The sequence below is a fragment of the Pygoscelis adeliae genome, unplaced genomic scaffold (genome assembly GCF_000699105.1).
Source record: "Pygoscelis adeliae isolate BGI_AS28 unplaced genomic scaffold, ASM69910v1 Scaffold286, whole genome shotgun sequence".
Taxonomy (NCBI): Eukaryota; Metazoa; Chordata; class Aves; order Sphenisciformes; family Spheniscidae; genus Pygoscelis; species Pygoscelis adeliae.
Genome location: NW_008825076.1, coordinates 8255169 through 8277174, shown reverse-complemented (window position 1 = coordinate 8277174; position 22006 = coordinate 8255169). Strand labels below are relative to the sequence as shown.

At 45.5% G+C, this 22006-nt stretch overlaps 1 protein-coding gene across 1 annotated transcript in view; it reads right to left on the bottom strand.

Annotated features, from left to right (window-relative positions):
• Positions 1-22006, bottom strand: part of NTSR1 (neurotensin receptor 1 (high affinity)) — a 59703-nt gene that overhangs the window by 1608 nt on the left and 36089 nt on the right. The window contains exons 2-3 of the mRNA XM_009326802.1: positions 12833-13034; positions 1009-1099 (exon numbers count right to left, since the gene is read on the bottom strand). Of these exons, the coding sequence (XP_009325077.1) occupies positions 1009-1099; positions 12833-13034 (293 nt within the window). The remainder of the gene's footprint in view (positions 1-1008; positions 1100-12832; positions 13035-22006) is intronic.

The following is a 22006-nucleotide window of genomic DNA, read 5'->3' as shown; positions in this document are numbered from 1 at the left end:
ATGAAATTTTAATGTCTCATAGTTGCTCTGCTTTTTGGTATTGTAGATTTTTTTTTCTTTTCCTGTTCATTGCAGGAAACAGACCCAGAGAGAAGAGGGACGTAACGCCATGGGAGAAAAGGCACATTTTTCACTGAGCACATCTCATGGCATCTCGGGCTCCCTGGGTGTATATCCACAGACAGCACACACGCTTACTTGCGTATTTAAAATGAATAATCAGTTCTGTGGCTGCTTTGCTGAGGAACCTGGCCTGATGCGGAGAAAGGCTGCACGGAGCTGCTTGTGTGCCCTTGCCCATCTGTGAACAGCACACGTGCATTCAGCATAGGTGTGCGATTATCCCTAAATTCTCTGAGAATTTGGACATTTTCTAATCAGTGGCAACTACTAGTATTGAATTTTGATCCGCTCCTTGCAAAACCCAGTAAATAACCTGCCCCAGACTCAGTAAGCAGCGCGGTTATTTCCCCACCCGTGTAATCTCCCCTATCACTACGGAAATGTGGCGTCGTGGAGCTAAATTGTGTGTTGACAGGAGCTGCTCCATCTTAGGGCCGGTGATTGATATCTCCGCCACGGAGACAGCAATCCACTTCGGATGTATAACCCCCCCCGTCCAAATGTCATTGCATCGAGGACTGTCAGAGGCGAATATCCATTGCCGTTGTTAACGGGGGCAAGTCTGTGGTCGCAGCCACAGAAGAAGGAGAGGCTGATGATGCATTTTGGTTCAAGCTAATGCTTCCTTCACCCACTCCTGGGGGATTTTGATGATACAACTAGGACTTTTAATTTGGCTGGCAATCATGGTAGGAAATCCAAAAGAAAAAAACCAAACCAACAATTAGGAGGTTGAAGCTTTAACCCCTTGCATGGAGAACGCCTGTGCTCCCAGATCCCTGCCTCCATCCCCAAGTCTGCTGGTGCCCCGGCAGCCCCAGCTCCAGCCTGACCCCGCACCCTGTCCTGGCGCGGGGGGAGCTCGTCCCCCGAGCCGTGACTCACTCTGTCCAGTGACTGGAGGGGACGTAGCAAAACATGAGACGCCGTATGTGATAAGGGAGCCAACAGACCACGAAGGCAATCACCACAGCACCTGCAAGGTATGAAAAGAGCCCGTTATTTTTCATGAACAATTCTTCACCAAGGGTGAAAAAGGGACCTGTCTGTGTGGTGTTCATCGCTGTAAACTGTTTTCCTAAAGCCCCACTTTGTTCTTCTGTTGCCATTGTGCAAAGAATTAATAACCCTGAGGGGCAACCAGCCTGCAAATGTCTGTAAAAACAAGCATAACAGAAATAATAGAAAATAGCAAGAAGCACGGGGGCAGTGACATTAGGAACAAAAGAAGGTACAATACAGATAAAGGACTGCTGATGCCTCGTTCAGACACTGGCTTAAACGAAACTGTATTTGCATCTGTCCTTGTGTTTCATTCACCTTGTGGCACTGGGTATTTTGTCCAAAGTACTCGCAGGGACAGTTAGTGTATGTTTTTCATCCAGGTAGACAGGGAGCCAGGGACACTATAATCCCATTAGTTTGTTACGCGGAGCCACCGGCCGCAGTCCCCACGGTGCTGGGGATCATTAAACAGCCTCAGGAGCTGCTTTCTGGTGGCAGGGCTCGTCCTTCTGTTCTACATTCGTGCAATACCTGAGACAGTGATTACAAGACGTTTGGGTCTGGACATTGCCGTAATAAAAATGATTAATTAAAAGGTAAGCAGAGAAAGACGGTATGTTTTTTCCCTTTCCAGATTTCTGCCGAGGGACATCAAACGATGGAAAATAAAATGCAACAACTCTGAAGGTTAAAAGTGCTGTTGGTGGAGTGCGTTTGTCAATCTAGATTAAAAAGTAGATATATCAGGCAATCAAGGGAAAGATTTGTTTCCTTTTGTAATATGCATTTCAACCTCTGTATGAAATGACAGGATTCTGGCAGAATCCTAGCAGGAAATAAAGAAACCTCAGTTAAAACATAACACAATAAAAGACAAGAAGAAAATCAAGGCTAAATAAAATAATTATGTTAATTTTTTATCCCAAATTTGCTCTACAGAGAATAAGGGCCACATCACTCTTGTCCTTTATGTGACCTGTAAAGGGCTAGGAAGCAGCAAAGCTTTCTTACAGAGCTACGCACCACCAGTGCAATGCGGATTTGGCACGTGGAGGCAAAGGCGGTTTTTCCTTCTGCCTTGGGATTGAAAATATTTAAGTGGATATGTTCCAAACCCAGATGCTGTAATCCCACAGGGACTATGCCATAGCTCATAGAGGAGATATGCAGAAGACGTGTCTCCCTTGAAAAATGCGGTCCAGGAGGAGCAAGTCTGGCTGTGGTTCTCCCCATCACCGTTATTCAGCCAAGGGGCACAGGGGAGGCTTCAGTAACACAGTGGGGAGGGAAGTGTCTGTGCCCTATTTTTGTGGGTGTCATCACTAGCAGAGTCACCGCCTAATTTGCACAGAAATTAAATAATTCCTGGTGTCCAGCTCCATACTCACAGCCTTACTTCAACTCCATGTGCTATCTCTTTTATTAAACACATAACTAACGATGGAGACGGTTATATTCTTTTAGCATCAGCCTGCATGATGTATGAAAGCATCTTCCAGGAATGCTGCAAAAGCCATTTATTCAATAAAGTTTTAGGCAGCTGAAGGGACATGTTTTGGAAAGAAGGCTAGAGGGTCTGTTTTTATTCTCTTGTCCAAGTGAATTCATTATTTCAATCTGAATATTTTTGGCTGCTATATGGTCATTGTGATTGCAGATGTAATTCATCGCTAGACGGCCTGCAGCTCTTCAGATGCCATCAAGTGAATGAATTCAGACCTGCGTCTGATCCTGCCCTGAGGAGCTTTGCTGGGATTTTGTGGGGGACAGCCCAGAAATGACATGTGGCACAGGAGAAGTGGGGAGATCCACCAGGAAGCTCGGAGGGAGCGCGGGGTGCCCGCCTTGCTCTGTCACATTTCTGGGCACCTGCTTTTGGCCACCTCCAGAAGTTAATTCCTCTGTCGGATGGACCTTTGGTTTGCCCTGCATGGAGCAGTCCACCCATGACTCCCCAGGAGATCCCTCCCAGGGGCCGCAGGAGAAGCGATACTCTCCAGCCTCTCCCCCTCCATCCATCAGCCTCGGGCCGACGGGAACGAGCCAACATCACAGCTCCAGTCCACCCGCTTTCCCAGTGCCTGTACAGGATTAGCTGGATTTTCAGGCTGTGAAAGCAGCTTCCCAAATGGCTCCCAACACAAGTTCATTTGTACACATCATAATTTTTGCAGAAACCTCCATGCACTGGCACTTCCCCACTGTTTACCCCTGCATGCAGCTCTTTAAGAACGGCAGGATCTGGATTCTTTCTACAGCCAATTTTAAGAGTCTTACAGACCTGCCTGTTAAATTTAACAGCACGTGAAATGAAAGTGGTTTTCTCCTGGTAAAGGATCTCTGCTTCCGTTGCTCAGACAATGCTGTGCCAAATAATATGGAGGCAGGGATCTATAGCAGCAAAAACACATATTGAGAGAAATAGCTGCTTAATCTCAGCAAGTGAATAGGCAATTAAGTAATCTGTGGTAATTCTGTAATATCACAGAATATAAATCACTCTGCAATTAAAACTCTATTAAACACATAGCTAAGTGCATTTGAGACACTTATGGTCTGATTTTGAAATCCCAGCTGGGTAGCACACTGTGCGGTTCTGTGCCGCCAGCCTCTGCCGCGCAGATTGGGAGACCCTGACCTGTATTTGTCACCCTTAATCCGTATGTTTCAATTTTATCATACAAGGGATCAAGCAGATTTAGGGTGGCAACCCTGCGCTGCTGGGCCCCGTCCCCAGGGATGAATTTGAAACGCGGGAACGTGTTAACTTTCATCTAACACAGCATGCAAGTGCCCTTTTCTGCCAGATACCTGGTGCCTTTTGCTGCTGTCTTGTGCCTCCCCAGGCACATGCTTATCAAAACAGATGAGTTGTAAAACAAATAATGGGCAAAGTGGCTGCCAAAATGATTTTTTATTATTGTTACTGGCTCCTAGGACCTTGGTCTCCATCATCTTGAAGCTTCACATGGGGGTTTCTTTGGTGGAGTAAGTTGGAGAAGGTCAGCCTGGTGGAGCTGAGCACTGCCTGGGGAAGGATTCGACCCAATGTGTGGTGGGGGTGACTGTCCAGAATGGTGTTTGTGAGGCTGGAGATTTACTGCCTCTATTTTTTGAACTAAAAATAAACCAGGCCCATCCCTCACTTCTAATTAATTCGACGTGGTTTTAATAGGAGCAGGGCTGCTCCATGAACTTCTGCTATTTCCCACATTTGAGCAAACGAGGTGCCAAACTGCGAGCCCAGGGCTGGGGAGCAGAGAGGAGACCCGAGCAAGGTGACCCTGGCATGCTGGGGATGTTGGGGAATGATCCTTCCACCGAGCTGCATCTTCATTTCCCTTCTAAATCAAACTCCCAATATAAAAGTGTATTAAAACCTGAATTATTGCATCCTGTGGCTTTCTATTTTGTCTTATAATGGCTCTATTCTCTGTCTGTTTGAACTGCATCCCAAGGAAGACGGGGCGAAAGGAAGGAGAAGCAGCAGGGAGACGAGCCCTTGTTTGTTTATCGCGCAGGAAGTCCTGCAGAGGGAAACATAAATTTTGAGTGACATCTTTTTCATTCTGCAAAAGAAGATTTAAACTGTGCCAGTCTTGGTTATCAGCCTAAACTAGATGTGGAAGCAATCCTGCAAGTTAAATTATATTAGATTCCACTGAGTATTTTATTTTACCTTGTGTGTATCCTGTGGCTGAGGCTGGGAGACAGCCCTTCTCCAGCGCCAACGTCTTGAAAAACTCACGTTGGGTTAGCGTGAGCATGGAGCAATGCATCACGTGTAAAATGTCCCTGGTGGGTGCTTGGTGGCCAGCTTGGCCAGCTCAGCTGAGTGTGGGAGTCACGGGAGGGATTTTTAGCCCCCCCGTCCCTCTTCTGGGGCCATCTGAGGCTCGGCGTGACTCAGAGCACCGGGACGGCGATGGGTAATGTGCTGCCGCTGCTGGCTCACGCGGGACCCCAGGGATCTGCGCCAGTGCAAAGCACTTGGATGGTGTTTTCCTCCTCACTTTAGCTCTTCCATCCCCTTCGGGGTCGTGCCGAGTCACAGCCCTGCGGCTCCGGGGTGGCCCTCGGCGAGGGTATCCCTCCATCCTGTCCTTTCTCTCCAGGAGAGGGAGAACAGAGATGCTGCTCCCTCTTTTAACCACCTCCACTGTGGCTAAGGCCTCCAGAGAAGCTCAGATCCATCCTTCCTTGATAGTTTTGTTCAGATTATTTTGGCCAATTTACTTCTTTTTCTCTGCATTTCAAGGGGAGCTGAAACACATACAGCTGGGGAGCAGCGTGTTGCAATTTTTGAGCAAAGGCAGGAGCTGTTTGGGTATGTACGGACCCATCTCAACATCGCTCAGCCTTTTCTGCAATTCAGCTCATCAGCAGCCGTGTGTCTCCAACGCTGCCCAAGGAATGCACGCTCCAGCTGGTACAGAATAACGTATATGGCACTGTTATGGGGCTCACGTCAGGGATTTGCATTAATGCTGATTTCTGGAGAAACAGTCCTTGTGTGTTCAAAGCTCCTGGGTTTAGTCGATGCCATTACAAGAGAATCTCTCACAAAGGGGAGCAAGTGTCACTGTGCCATTTGGTATGAGAGATAGTAAGAGCTGGGCCAAGTGTAGATGTAGCTGGCACTACCCAGTTAAACCTCGAGGCGCTGTTTATATGAACGTGATGCACGACCTGAGAGGTCGTAGGCAATATTTATACCAGTGGGCCCCAAACCAGGGATGACGGCAGCTGCAAGGGTGGGTATGAGCCTAGTAAAATTAAAACTGCTTATGCTGGTATTTGGGTCACAAGGCTGCAGAAGAAAGGATTTCCATAAAAGCCGATAACAACCAGGGGAGATTGGGGACCACCAGTATGCACCAGTAGTACTCAGGAGAGCAAAGAAGGAGAAACTGGGAATAGCAATGGGCCTGGGGAGCCCTCAGCTCCTTTAGACACCACTGAAAACATGCAGCATTTGCTGGATACAATCTCCTTGTGCTCTTGCACATGTTACTGAGCAGTGTAAACATTAGATTTGACTCCTTAATTTCCATTCCCAGCAGCCAGAGATCTGCTATTTATCTTCCTGTATCATTTTCCTTCTTTTTTTCCTTCTGGGGGAGGATTGTCTCTTTTTGTGTCTCTTTTTTGTATTATGGGGTAGAAGATGCTATCTTGCTTGAAAGGAGCCATGCTCCCCTAAATACTTCTTCATTAATGGCGACGAGACAGCAGGGTGAATAGAAAAACCTTTTGGCATGCAAAACCAACGTATTTTACTCAGACTATATTCTCCAGTCCTGATTTTCAATAGCTTCAGCTGACAGATTTGAAAATGGATGTGAATTCCTGCCCCTGCTCATGCTGGTGATTAAATCGTCCACTGGCACTGGTTTGTTCCATAAGGAGCAAGGCAGAAAATGAAGGTTAGAGCTAGCCCAAGAACAGGCTCCAACAAGCAGCACGTCACTGCTGACCCAGTGCAAACTGAGGTCTCTTCCACAGTTTCCTTCTAAGGTAATTATCTTTTTGGAAATTAAAGAAGAAGTTGCTTGATTCCATTTAAACTTCCTTTGTGCCATTCCCCCCAGGGGTGTCCGGGTGTTTGGAGGAGAAGGAAGAAGAAAGAAAGAAAATTTCCCCCTTGAAGGATAGATAAGGGCTTCTGTCTTCTCCTCACCAGGTTCAAGGCTCTTTCAATTTGGTAGGATCAGGGATAACCCAAACTGGCATCCTCTGCAGCCCCTTTCTTCTTTCCCCTCCAGTTTGAGTTTCACGTGTCCTTTGTTCCTCCCAGAACGGTTTCTGCTCCCCAGGGGGACCCTGGGGCTGTATTTACTGCATGCTTCTGCAGCGACTGAGGCCCTGGCCAGACTTCATGTTTAAAAATGCATCAGTTAGTTAGCTTTTTAATCACTCATATGGACAGGGTTTAACACCTGGAAAATCTGCTTGCTGGGCTTGACCAGCCCTAGGGTTGTCTTCAGAGGTGCAGCCACGAGAGCCTGAATGCCCTCGCCAGCCTGAGCTGCCGTGCCAGCGAAGGGACATGTCTCGGGAGAGGAGAAAAAAGAGTCTCCCTGTCCTGGGAGGTGCAGCCATGGTCCCTTTCTGCTCCTCAGAGGGTGTTTATAGAGCGCTCCGATACCGCTCACTTTATGTCACTTGGGAGGCTGTAAAGTAAACCTACGAGTACAAACATCTCTGGGAAATATATACAACTGTTATATAGCTAATTTATCCTCTCAAATTCCAATGTGACACTTCACCTGTTAAACTCAGCTTCCGCTCACGCTTGACGTCACAGGGGTTTTGCTGAACTCCACTTGGATATATTCTGTATCCTTAGAATACAGGAATTATGAAATACAGCTGTTTAAGGAGCAGATTTTCAGACTGGTGCTCTTCTGTGTATTGTGGCTGCAAAGTATTTGCTATTTGTTATTCCTGTTTGTGGGACGGTTACACTGAATCTCATAGTGATATTCTCCTCCTGAAACAGATAGCTCAGATTTGGAACATCGGTGAGGAGAGATGAATGAACTCTTCACAACATTTGTTCAGAAGGGGAATTATTAATGTACAAATTAATGAAATGCAGGCCGCGTGGATACTTCATTAATACTTGCCCTTTGTCTAGTATTACTTGAAGAAATGCAGAGACCCCAAAATCATAATTTAAAAATTCTTAGACATTCAGTAAAAAAATATGGTTTGACTTGGTCTCCTAAAAAGCATCTTACGGAGGCACCACCCAGCCAGCCGTGGGAGTCTGAAGAACATTCTTTTAATTGGTTAAACCTCTTTAAGTGCTTTATAATTGCTTTTACTAAGCAGCTTCTGTAACGGAGCAAATGCTACCTGGAACTGATCACGTTTTAATAGGCTTAACCAGTGTCCACCCAGGGACGTGCAGAGCCTCTCCTTGATGTCCATCAGTTTGTCTCAACGTTGTTATCAGAGCTCAGCTGCGCCGTTCAATAACTCCTTCCTTCCATCCACAGCAGGAACCGATCTGACAGGCAATCAGGGAGGCGTTGAGGGCGGCTCGGAGGAGAATGGACTGCAGGCTGGTGTACTGAGGGGGACGATTAATGCATGTCACAAAACTGTCCCCTTTCGAGAAGACATTTTGGCCAAACAGTGCTTTCAGCCTGAGACAAGCTCAAACATGCCCTGATTTTTGAGCAGCTGTTTGGAAATGTGAGACTGAGATGGGGAAGATTTACATTGCCCCTCTATGTCTGGATACAGTACGCAACGGTCTGGGCAGTGTACGTGAGGTTTCACCTGCTAAAGGCTGCTTATTCTGAAGGGTGCGTGTGTGCATGTGTGTGTTTAAGATTTATTTAGGATGTTACCGAATGATTGGTGTATCAGGCGATGCAGTCAGAGAATATCCACCCTCCCGTGAAGCATCACACAGTGCCCAAAAGACTCAGCTTCCCAGCACTACAATATAGCCAAGGAATAATAACAAAAAATGGAGGTGGTTTATAACTGGAGAAATGGAAGGAATACTGGATGGATGAAGGAGGGTATGAAATCCCTTGGCGGGAGGTGTTCTTAGTGGCAGCACTGGTGCAGACGTTGCCCTGTTATCCTCACAAAAGATCTGGGAAGCTGCCAGCGCCTGGAACTCTCTGAATTTGGATCCTCACACCTGGTGAGCGCTGACAGCAGAGAGGGAATTACGGTCAGAAATCACATGCTTAATGAATTAATGAGCTGGCTCCCAGGCAGCAGGGCTGACATGTTCCTTGATCCTGATCTCCCTAATTATTTTGTACATGACCAAAGTCAGACAGAGCCAAGAAAATACATAAACGCTACCAAAGAGGAGGAAAATGATGTTGTGGATGTTTTGAATGAAGCTGTTAGCCTGACCACTTTTAGCTCCTATTTCAATGTAAATAAACACATCATCTCAGTAGATTTGGAGGAAGGAAGGAAGGTGTTTGCTGCTCTGATTCACCCAACAGCTCTGCACACCATGAACTGCAAAAATTTCTTTTCTGAGCACTAGTTTTACAAGTTCTGAAATATTTCACCCTTAAAACAAAATCAAGCTCTCTGTACTTCAGGCCAAAGTTCACTTTTGGAAATGGAAAATACTTTGGCCCCCCATGAAGCTCTGGTTTTGTGCCAACAGTTTTATTAATGTGGACAAGTGTCGTTTTTCTTTTCCCATCCCCCTTCCATAAACTAGCCTAGCTGCGTACATGGTTTTGGCTTCCACGGATCCCAGGATAAATCATGTGCGTCCTTGTTTATTTTTTGCTACTTTTCAGACAGCTCACAGGCCTGGTTTATTAAAAAAAAAAAAAAAAGTTGTGAGGAACAGGTGACAAAAGTAAATGTGAATCAAGCACCTCCAGTAATCAAGTGCATCTGAAAAATGAAATGAAGTAGGATTTCACTCACACTTGCTAGATAAAAAAAGCCTTTCTCCATGATGTGGTGAATCACAGACAAAACTGACGGTGGATTTCTTATTTGCTGGAGCTTCCTCAGTCCAGAAAAGGAGCAAGCAGCCGCTCTCTCATTGCCTTCCCAGCAGGGAAGGGAGCTCAGTCCTGCTGCCGGCGTGGCACTGCGGAGATGCACGTAATATCTGTGCATCGCTGCCCGCGGGGCCCCACGGTGCCACGTCTGACCCACTTTTACACCATTTCAGGCTCCAGACTGATGCCCTCGCTTTTGCTAACTTTTCTCAGCTTTTGCAGTACATAACAAAGGCAAAAATTTGCCTGGAGAAGAAGAAAATAAAGCTTATTGTTCGGAGAAAGAAGGGCTGTTTTTCAGTGCCTCGGAGGAAACATGGACCTGTTGGTGAGGGATGCTCTTCCACCACCACCGAGCAATGCCCAGGGAATGGCAGGTGTAAATTTAGGTCTCTCTGTTATTATTCATGAAGAGCTCTCTCCTCTTGATGTTAAAAGAGTATACAATACTAAAAGGAGAGAGAGAGGTGTGAGATGTTGTAGTGCAAGTGAGAAAAGGCAGCTTCTCACTTAATGGCAGTAGGCAGAAGCGTTAAGAAACAGAAAAAGATAGCGGGGAACTGAGGGACTTGCATGGCCCCGTCCTTGCAGGCTCAGCGCCGAAGCAAGGCTCACTTCTTATCCCCGGATGGATGATGGTTAACCGGGGTGCAGAGACAGTAAATAACCCCAGCCCGACAAGATAATTACAGGGAATTTAATGTCTTCTGGGCTTTTCTCTCCTTTTTCTCAGCAGGCGTTTCCCAGCATGGCGTTCAAAGCCGGGGTGCACATGGTGGCTTGCCTATGGCATGGGCATAGCGTGCTGCGTGGGACGCACCCCTCGTGACAAACAGCTGGAGAAGTCTCATGGAGGGTCTTGGTGCCTTCTCCAGGGATTTCTTTCCTTGTTGAAAATGTGGCCTTGGCCAAAGCACTTCAGCTACCAAGAGCTTTGCCATGAAAAGCACTGGTCAGAAAGCTTTCTGCTAACAAACTCCCACCGTCTAATGCACACGAGGACTCTCACGGTTTATAGCCAGTACTGGCATACTTTATTAGGTTTGTTGGGGGACTATTTTTGAAGAGCTTTTGCTTTATCATCTGTCAGTTTAAGCTACCAGATTCTTTGGTCTTTTCCTCAGCTTATTTAATTAAGCCATCCAGTATTTTGCAGTACAGCTCAATTCCTGGGTGCAGGATCTTTTATTTAACCTTTGTCTGAACCAGAGTTCTGCAGAAAAAGAAAAGGAATGAAGTGATATATGCAAGGCTTAAGTTGCTGTTGACCGAATCATTAAAATGCTGGGCTAGTTTTGCTTTTTCAGAGTCTCTGTGTGTGATGAGGTTTGTTCTTTAGCTCTACATATCAACAAGCAAAGGCAAAAGAAAAGGATTATTTGTGATTACCCTAAATGTCGTTGTTTGGAAGAATAAAAAAAAAATTGAATCTCTTTCTGTCTTCACCCATGGAGACCAAAGTTCTGTCTAGTTTCTCCATGAAGTTATGAATACCCACCTGAGCAGTCCATAAATGGCCACTTGTGCTCACAACTATCAATGTTGTTTGAGGCATCGCATGTGCAAACGTGAACCTTTTATTGCATGTGAAATATGGATGAAGCTATTTTCCAGAATAGGGCTTGGGAATTTGACTGAAATACGCTTCGATAGCCAGCCCTCAAAAGGCTGCAAAATTTAGTTAAAATCATATAAGAAGCAGCGTTTTTTCAAAAATTTCTGCTGCATACTAATTTGGCTTGGGGCAAAAAATGTCTTTTCTTTAATATATTGTGATTAGCTGGGTCAGAATCTGGCAAACATTGGGTGCAATATCTGGTGGGAGAAGGTAAAGTGCAACTCATAGAAGGGTGCACTCGTGTCCCTTGGGAACTCTGCTGAGTTTATAGTGAGACATTTGGCCTCCAGGAAAGGCAATAAATCGGAGTCACCTTACCCCAGAGCTGAACACTTGACTTAGGGAGACGTTATGTGCAGGACAGGAATAGGGGAATTCTCTCACCGTAGACAACACAGTGACCGCCCCTGCCACTGTCTCGCTTCAGGTTTTCAAGGGTACAATGGAGTTATTTCTGGGATATTATAAAACAACAGGTGTATGGGATTACATGAGGAATATTTTGCTGTCAAATCAGTGTTGCTATTGTCAGAGTTTTGAAGAGGAGCAACATTACAAAGAGTCTGAATTGATCAAAAGTATTTTTTTTTAATATCTGAGTCATTTGGCCATTTTTTTTTTCTAACAGAGAGAGGAAAATTGAAATCTGAATTAAAGCTGTGATTGATTGCGAGAAACTCCTTTGTCCTACATGTGTATCTTCAGGGGAAAACTGATTTTCTACACACTTCTAATGATGCAGAGAACACCTTCAGAGCAGCTCCTGCTTTTACCTTGGGAGCAGGGGAAGGAAACCACCAGCACTGGGTTTCCAAAGTCTCTGCTTGTAACAGCTGAGAGGAATTTGCACATCTAATTTACCATGGGCAATGCCAGTGGGGCTGCATACCCTGTGCTATGTGTCCACTCCAGCCGATCTCCTCAAACCCAATCCCACAAAACAAATTTGGTTTTAAAACTACATCAGTCTCCCGGTCACAATCAGAGCCTAAAACCAGCACCAGCCGAAAGAGAGGTGTTCCGGCTGGAGCTGGCCAGAAATAGAAGAAGAAACAGGAAAACTTGATGTTATCAAGTTGTTTCTATTTCCTAGAACATGAAATATATTTTTTCCTTAAATTTGAAATTTTCATTTATCAGCTTCTCCCCCATTGAGCACAATTAATTAAATAATCCTCAAATATCTCTTTAGCTTCCTTTCTCTATATGATTTTCTTTTTTTATCCTTTAAGGGAAGATCAGGACTCAGAAAAGTGACTCTGGGAGAAAAAGAAAATAGTGGAAAATAGATGGTAAAATTCCCTAGAAAACTCTTGGTGACTCAGCAAGAAATAGATGAAGAAGGAAAGAGACCGAGAGACCAAACAAATTTATTTTCCAAAGTTTGGGGCTTTGAGACAAGGATTGGACAATTTTGGCCAATGTCAAAGCATTTGGGAGCAATTTGGATTTCCAAAAAGAGCTAATTTTAATTTAAAATGTTTTGTGTGAAAGCATTTACCAATTCCAACCTACGACTCTTCAAATCGTATTTACTTAGATACCTCTAGCCAGTTCCATGCCAAAATATGTGAATACTTACGTAGGACCCTCACGCCGTGCTTCAAGGCTTGCACGCGGCTGGGCTCCATCGACATGCTGAGCATCGTCTGCTGCCCGCCGATGGTGCAGACCTGGTTTTCCTGGGCAGCCTGCTTGAACATGACCATGAGCTGGTTGGCGATGATGGTGTTGAGCACAGAAATGATGACCATGGGGAACACGAAGGAGATGAAGGTGTTGACCTGCAGGGGAGAGATGTGGCACGGTCAAGGGACGAGAAGGATCAGTGGAGCAGGAGATTGTGTTTTATCTCTAACAGAAGTAGAAAAACAGCCTGCAGTGGAAATCTTTTCCCTCCTCTTACTCTGCTGGCTTTGGCTTTTGAAGGCTTATTGCACAGAGGGAAAACTCAAACACCACTGACACACAGTCATTCATGTGGGTCAACACTCAAACAAGGCAAATTCTTTCACATCCAATTATGTTGTCTTCCCCTTTTCAGTGCAGTTCATTGCCAGAAATGTCTCGACTGAAACATGCCATTGATCTTTTCATCTCGCAAACAGCAGGATGCTTCTTAGCTTTCACTGTGCGTAGCGTGACTTCTAAATAACAGTATGTTATTGTATTTTTTGTTTATTATGAGCACTCCTTGGGATCTTGTTAACTTTCTTTTTTGTGTTCTGTCCTTTCCTTGTAGATTTAATGACAGCGTTTTGTTATGTCATAATCAAATTATCCAATAAACCTGATGCCTTAAAGGATTAAAACTGATCGGAATAAAGAAGTGGAAGTTGTAATGTTTTTAGTACAAATTATTTGATTACTACAGTTTTGATAAAATTAAATGGAGGATCAATTTAAGCAGTGATTGAATCAAGTGGAAGTCACTGTTTGTGTCAAACAAAAGCAGGAAGGCTTTGTAAGAGCCTCCTGCGCTGTCTAGAAACCCTGCTGGAGCTGAGCTTAACAAACGGCAGCCCAGGGAAACAAAGGCACGTGTAGGATTTGCCTGCACGTTTGTGGCAAGGCTGCCGTGGTGGGATGGTGAGCTGCTGTGCTAACCCTCCCTGCAGCATGGAGGGGCTGGGTGCCCGTGGGGCTCGTCCTCGCCGCTGTACAGCTCAGGAGGAGGCTCAGCACATCACTGAGATGAGCGTGGGACAAATCAAAAGCCCCTTCAAGTATTAAAATTTCAAAATATTAACAAGAACTTAACTGTGTGCTCCAAATCGCTGTGGAAGCAATTTTTTTAAAAGTGATAAAATGGCAAAAAGATAAAACTATTAAAACCAATAGGGAGCTTTGCCCTGTGGTAGGGTTACAAGGCATGCTAACTTCTTCCCTAGGTAGCCACATATCTTGCACCTCGGTCCTCTAAAGTACAGAAGCAACCCTGCACCCCAAGCCAACCCCACATCCCTCTGCAGGCTGCAAAACCAGGAAAGCCTCATCGACAAACGGGTGCTCCGTCTGCCTAGATGGAGACATCCCCTCTCCACCCACCCACGCAGCACCATCACCTCAGTGTTCAAGCATCTGCTGTACACCCAGTATCTACTGCAGATGTGTGCTGTCTTTGCTCTGTAGGGATTCAGAAATGCCAGAGATGAATGGAAAGATGGAGAAAGAATCTAACCACTCCCCCAGGATGCTCCAGGGGATCCATACAAGAAAGAAATAAGAAGCACATAAGCATACGGGGAGCAGGCGCGCTGGTAATCAGAAGCACTTAAGTTTCTTTGTTCATAAATTTGAGAAAGATGCAACTCCTCTTTTGGTGAAGACAGGCAGTGTTGTTGTTGCCAAAGTGTTTTTTAGATGGATCAAGTCTCTATACAGCTTTGTGCTCCAGAGCTCAACACATTTAGCTCGTTTATGCTGGTAATAATAATAGCGCTCCTCCGGACTGAGGAAATTCCTAGATATACCCCAGCATTACAAGCTGTTAATGGCTTCTTTTGTTAAATATATAGCAGTTTTCTAAGCTTCTAAAAGATAACACATCTCACAGCCTCCTGCATATAAAGAGTAGTTATCTTTTGGAGTCGCCTCAAGACGCAAAGAAAGATCATTAAGCAGTAGGGACCAAATTCTCAGCTAGTACAAAATGACCCGGTTTCACTGAGAAAGTAATTTGTGCTTGTAAAGAACCTGCTTCATTTATTTAACCTTCACGATGCAGCTGGGCTGCATTGGTGCACACAGGGGTGAAATGACTTGCTCAGACTTACCGGATCAGACTAAGAAACGAGCCCTGTGGTTCCCCACTCCTATTTCCATGGCTTTAGTTGCTGAATGTCCTTCTTTCCTACTGCTGAACAATGTTTGCACATCAGAAAATTGAAACGCTTAACTCTAGAAATGCTTCACTCTGTCACCTGAGCTTCGGAGTTCATTGGCTTTCATTCAAAATTTTTGCTATTAGGCAAAAATTAGTCTTGTCTAATATAATTACACAGAACTCAAAAAGTCTTTTCTGAGCTTTCTTTAAAGCCTTGATTCATTCCATAACTTTTAAGCTTTGGAAGTCTTTCCCAAGTCTTTAAAGAGCTTGGGAAATTGTCTAGAAGAGCATTGACTTTCCCTTTTATGAATTGTTATGGTGAAAGTGTGAAAATTGCATGCTTTCTATGAAAGGCTATATTTAAAGTTTTTTTCCATGTCTTGATTTGTACCAAAACTCTAATATAGTTAAAAAAAAATAAAACCAATATTTTCCCCAGAGGCAGAAGGTTTTAATTTGTGGAAAGAATTATTTGCAAACACAAACTCTCGAGGACTGTAAAGGCTAGAAATGCTAATCCCCCTCCTGCAAACCCTCTGTATTCAGTGTTTCTTCTGGCGAGCTGCTTGCTGGGTTGCGTGAGTCCGGACCCCACCGCACTGTGCAGGTCAGTGCAGTAACACTCCATTTCCAGGTGACTTTGCACACCGCTGGAGCTGGTGCCTCAAACACCTCTTCAAAGCCAGTGGAAAGTTTCCCACCTACTTCAAGAGGAGCTGGTCTGGGATCCCAGGACTACACTTTAAAAGGTCTTCAGGAGGAGGAAGACTTGTATAGGTGTTTAATGGGATTTTTTACAGCACTGAAACTCCTAACATCGGTGGGACTAAAGTGGCCATGGCTGTCAGTGAACACCTATGGAAGCCTTTGGATCCTTATATACCTTTACAGATCGCTCTGGCCCTGGGAAGGATGATTTAGACAGTGTCCAGGTTCATTTTTGACCTGAAAGTCTTGGGCTTTATGTTGGCTCACCATGGAAAGGACAGCTTATGTGATACTGGATCTAAACTAATTCTGTATTCAGGGTTGTTTGGATGCACAAGCAGAGTGGTCTGGCCATATCTCTGCTATCACCAAGTGTGGTTCACTCTGATCCTCCTCTCCGTTAAAACTCATGTGTTCGCATCAGTGTAAACCCACCAGATCCGAGGTTTCTGCTCAGCACCATGATGGGCAGTGAGATGCAGCATGAGCACAGTGCAGAAGCACAAAGCTGTGCATGGAAAGGCTTAGCACTGGCTGCTCTCTAGTGTAAAAAAAAACCCAACACCACAGACCCTGTGACTGTATGCTAAATCCTCTTAAAAAAAAAAAAAGAAAATCCAATACTACAAAGTTTTCCACTGGCGGGAGAGAATGAAACACTAACCCACTTCCATGCTGCTGTCGCTCCTGTAATCAGTGCAGTCCTAAAAGCCATTCAAACACCAGGCTGGCAGCATCTGTGGGATGGGATTCGTCCTCAGGACCAAACAGCGTTTTGTCTCGTACAGAACAACCACCTTCTCTTCCAGCACTGCCTGAGCAGTAACACTCAGAGACCCAAATCACTCTTCTCTGGCTGTGCTGCGCAGGACAGTGACGACGTGGATGCCGTCTGAGGGTGAGGTCCCAGCAGAAATCTCTGCCTAGACCCCGTCCCCATGAAGGCATGCCTGAGTTATCTGATCACTTGAGGGGATGCAAAGACATGGCAGAGAGAGCCGCTCTGACTCAGCCAGTCCTCAGAGGTACAACGCCTGCACGGTCCCCCAGGGCCGGGACGCTGACCTTCCCAGCCCCATCTTGGTGGTCGTGGGGGTCCTGCCCTGCCCAGGCACCGAGCCTCTCTGACTCTTTAACGATGATGCACTTTTCGTCCCAGCTTTCTCTTAGCCCTCTACTGCCAAAGGTGATTTTAATTCCAGCCGAAACATGAAGCATTAAAACTACGCAGGGTTTTGCAGGACACAGAAGACAGAGCAAATCTGGGTATAGGGCTTCATAAGCTCATGAGAAGACAAATGGAAATTTTTGGAAATTAAGTCACACTTCTGGAAGGGAGAAAATGCAGTTATCAGCCTCTCTCAGTCAGCTCAACAAAAATCAGACTTTGTGTGAGACTAGAGAATTCAGCATGATGTGAGTTTTCTTCTTCCTTCCAAACAGGAGTGTGGGAGAGACACGGGGGAAGGGACCAGAAGAATCAAGTGACACAAAAGCAGAAGCCAGTTCTTGGGTTTGTGACTCTTCGTAAATCTTTTGTGTGGAAAACTGCTCCCCTGGCTCTGCTGAGCTTCATGCTGACGTGATTTGCTTTTGCCAAGTCGTCCCTCAAATTATTTTGCTGCCGTGGTTTCCCTGGGTTACCACTAAAAGCAGACATCAGCTCACTCGCAACGGTGATGGAGAAGATGAGCATATAACCTCACGTAGGGACTCCCCAGAGGGCTTAAACGACTCCTGTAAATCAGAAGTTTTGCAAAGGTTTATTCTTTTGTGCTCTAAGGTGACTTCAGAAGGAACATGGACACAGAGGCCACTTTGGAAGATGTTTTTTCCATCCCTCCTACAAGCCCAGACTTTTGTCTTATACGTATCTGAAGGGGAGGAGGGGAAATATTACATGTTACAGGCATTTACAGATCCCCTTCGCTCCCAGCAAAACTCAATCACCTGAGCCACCTGCAGCTGACTGTTCCCATGGCCCGTCAGCGCATGGCTTTGCAGGGGTACAGAACTGTTGATGAGTGTAGATGCTTTATGAGGTCTTGGAGCACTTAAGTGGTTAAAAGTAAAAAATCAGGCAAAAGGCTCTTCCCAGAGATACAGTAGCAAGTTAAACACCTCCACTGAAGGTATTTATAATAAAAAAAGCCAAGAACCAGAACTATTCGTAATATTTTCATTGAAAGTTTTGATGAGAAAATCTTCCTTTACTGAGATCGTAAAAGATCTTTGAATTTGCGTCTTGTGTTTTCCCACAAGCCAGCCTTTTTTCTTAATAAGTAAATGAAGTCCCACAAAGCACATGAAGCATAAAATGCCGGTCAGCAGCAAGGCATGGTGCACTGCACCGGTGCATCCCACGAAGCAGCAGCCGGGATCCCCTGCCAGCAGCAGCAAGACCCCCAGAGCGGACATGGGGGGCAGCTGAGATTTAGGGACAATTTCAGCTCTGGGTTACGACAGCGGTTTTGTGGCAGAGACCAGAGATGTTCCCTCGTTGCCCGATAAATGAGCTGACAGCAGAGCCAAATTCTTGGTCTCCGTTAGTGCCACGCCTCCGGAGACACGGCCCCTTCCAGCAGAGAGCTGGGATGCTCAGAGCAATTTTTCCCCCTTCCTCTTCAGGGATGTGAAAAGGACAAGTAAAACGGAGAGAAGAAATGTGGACGATGGTGAGCTGGTAAAACCTCACCTGGACTGACTAGGCTTCTCTCACACTTCATTTCCCCACGGCACACCTGCCTGCCGGCTGGGAAATGCTACGAAACGGCTGTCAGCCTTTCCGTTTTCTGCTGGGGAGGATTTCTCATTGCAGAGACTCTCCTCTGGTCCAGCCCTTGAGGGCATGCCTGCGGAAATGGTTGAGAAACCCAAAAGGAGCTGAAAAGTATCTCGGGAGGAGATTTGTCTTTGCTGGTTTCTTGGAAGTGATGATGGAGAGGACTGAGGATGCAGGGTATCGTTTGATTCATGGTTTTGAGCAAATCAATTAAACCACATAGCTGGGATTTAACAATCTACCACATCCTGGTTCACCTCATTTCCAATGGAAATGAAAAGTAAATTATCCTCCCCCTGACTGTGGAGGCAGTATTGTTAGCATATGTCAATCAGAAAAGCACGTTCTGCTACATCAACACTCGGCTGCCAAAAAATCTTATTTGACTAAATGTACTTTACAAAATTACGAGTTATCTCACTCAGTGGCCGGAATTAGCTTTTTTTTAACCACCCAGTGGATAATTTCAGCCTTTAATAAGCACAGTGCCGCATTCCTGGATACGGCAACCTGTGGAAGACAAAGCAGGAAGGGAAAAGGCATAAGGCGTTGGCTTGCCAAAAGCAGCTTTTGGCAACGGCACTTGTGTTTGATGTTCACAGGATGTATCTGATGAAAAATCCAAAGGTTTTTTTTTTCCCCTCAGTAAATAAATTACCATCTAATTAAACCCCATCTTTGCATAGCTTTCCAGATTTTCATGCCAAGTATCTAGTGGTTATCAGCTAAATGCCTTTCCTTAGATACAATAGGGCAGGAGAGGTTGTGAGTGATGGAAGAAAATAGCAACTGCTTTTGTAGCCAGTACCTGGTACAGGGAGGAATGTGGAAGGCGAAAAACTGCAGCCTAGGAAGGGAATTCAGCTCTTCTGGAAATTTTTGAGGAATTTTATTAATTTCAGGGTGTATTAGCACTAGATTTTAGTAGAAAATCTTTCCAATCTTTCCTCCCTCTGATCATTCATTTAATAAATATCTAAATTAAATCTGCAGATTCAAGGTGGAAAGTTAAAAGAGTATGGAAGTGAGAGAATAAACTAAGGAATCTGAAATGCTCGAGTGGGTATCCAACACTAGTGGGGACCTATACCACAGGATACGGGCGCCGGTCTTTATCTTGGATAAGTGCATCCTGGTGTGGGAACACAAATGCTGGAAAAATAGGAGTAGGACCAAGGGCTGAAGCCCGTGTGTAGACCTGGAGCTCTAACAGCGTACTTGAGCAGGAGCTTGGTCTTTACACACTGCCAGTTTTAACTCAGGCAGGTTTCCCTGTCATGTTTCATTTCTGGTGACTGCTATCTCAAGCAGCCCTGACAGCGTGATACGGTGTGACACAGCCGTCACCCTCGGACAGAGGCTGTGACATGGACGGGTAGCGCTAGGTGCCCTGTGCAGGCTCACTTGGTGGCTGCATGCGGGTGTGGTCGGACCCTGCACCCCTTCAGGGTCCCCTCGCAGCACCAGACAGCGCGACACAAAACACACTGCCTTGGGACTTCATCAGCTGGGTGAAACAACCCTCCCCTTGCCTCGTAACCAGGAACAGTATGTAAATGTCTGATGGAGGTCCAGGTGATGGGACATTATATCCCATCATTAGCTTAATGAATAACCACAGAAAAGTTACCAAAACCCAACTAATATTTTCTGTTTAAAACATTCTGAGAAATAACCACAAAAGCCTCTGGTTGTTACCACACCGTAAGCCCTGTACCTCTTCTATCTATAGGTGAGTATGGATGTCATACATCTTATCCAAGGTAGCAGAGTGTGAAGGTATGAATTGCTCTGATCTCATCCCAAACAGCTCCCCTGTTCATCTCCGGGAGCTGTAAGTGTAGACCAGAGAGATTGAGAAGCACCTTCGCTCTGCCCCAGCGAGGCCTTTTCAAAAGTGTTAAATACCAAACCCAGTCATTTCAAATAAAGGTTACGATGATGTGAAACGTTGCTCACAGGCACAGGTATCTGATGGCAAAACGTTACGATCAGCTATGAATTACGGAAGCAAACCTTGAAGCTAGGACGCAGCTGCATGGGGACAGGGGGACGGATGGCAGTCACAAGCAGCTGAACCTCTGGGAGTTGGGGCAGTGATGCGGGTCGGAGCCTGATCTAAACACGGAGATGAGCAGGACATCAAATGTGTGTCATTCAGGGGAAAAGAAAACAAAGAAAAGCCTCAAACGCAGGCGTATCTTGCCCAGTCCACCTCTGATTAAATAACTCAGCGGGTTTTGCTGACCTTAGCTGGCATCGGCTACAGGAGCTCAAATTGGCCAAACCTGTGTATTTTAGACCTCTGCAGGAGTCCTGGTTTTCTTCTGGTTTTGGATAGGGTCTGGGAATAGGCAACTGCAGGTACTGTTGCTTAGGTGAAGAAAGAGAGCACACTAGCCTGGAAATAAAGTATCAGATGGAGCTGACGGATGCTCCCAAGTGACCGGACCAGGCCCTGTCCCCATGATGCTACTGCCCTGCAGCCATTAATGTCAATGAGACTGATACTCAATCAATTGCATGGCAAGGACATGTGAGCATCTGTTACTGACACATCCATTTACTGGCCTTATTCCCTGAAGGAAAAGCCCTCAAAAGACAACTCAAAGGACAATACAAAAGACGTGTGCATGGGCTCTGGCTGCTTGCTTCTATTAAGATGTTTAGGTTTTGTATTGGTAGATACTTATATCAGAAGAAAATGCATGTTACTACACGGCTTACGATGACAGCGTGCACTGTTTGCAGTCTGTGCTGCACTTTGAGATCTACAAGCTGCAAGTACCTGCAACCTACTGCAAAACAGGGCTTGTTCAGTACAGCCTGGTAATGCACAGGAGCCACTCACGGGCTAGTGGTCCTCCCCTCTGTGCTGGCTGGATGCCTCCAATGTTGTCTCCAACTGGCTAACACCAGACATGAACTCTTCCAAAGGGCTTAACTGAGCTCTAGCATTGAGATCAGAAGGAGGATCTGCTTAAACTCTGTTTTCATTAGCATTTTGTCTTTGCTCCAGAGTAGTGATGTTTTCCTGGTAACATGCCTTCTCTCTTTAGATCCGTGGCCATCATGAGAGAATGACCAGTCAGTGTGGATTAAGATATTAACAATAACCAACGTGTAACATTTTCAAGCCTGTGTGTGGTCCCGCACTGATGAACTATAATGGGAATGCAGAGCAGCTAATGATCTTGAGAAGTTAAGTTAATCACATACTCTGCAGGAGTTAATCAGATACAGAACAGATGGAAACAAATTGCATACTGACAAAAAAATCCATCATATCTCTATGGCAAAAACATTCCACCAGCTTTTCCATTCATAAATCTCCCTCCATGGAGAAATCATTTGTTCATAAAAAACAACATTTGATGCAGAACAACTTAAATGGGTCTCTTGCTCATGATGGGTTGGCAAAGATGTCAGAGCACTGA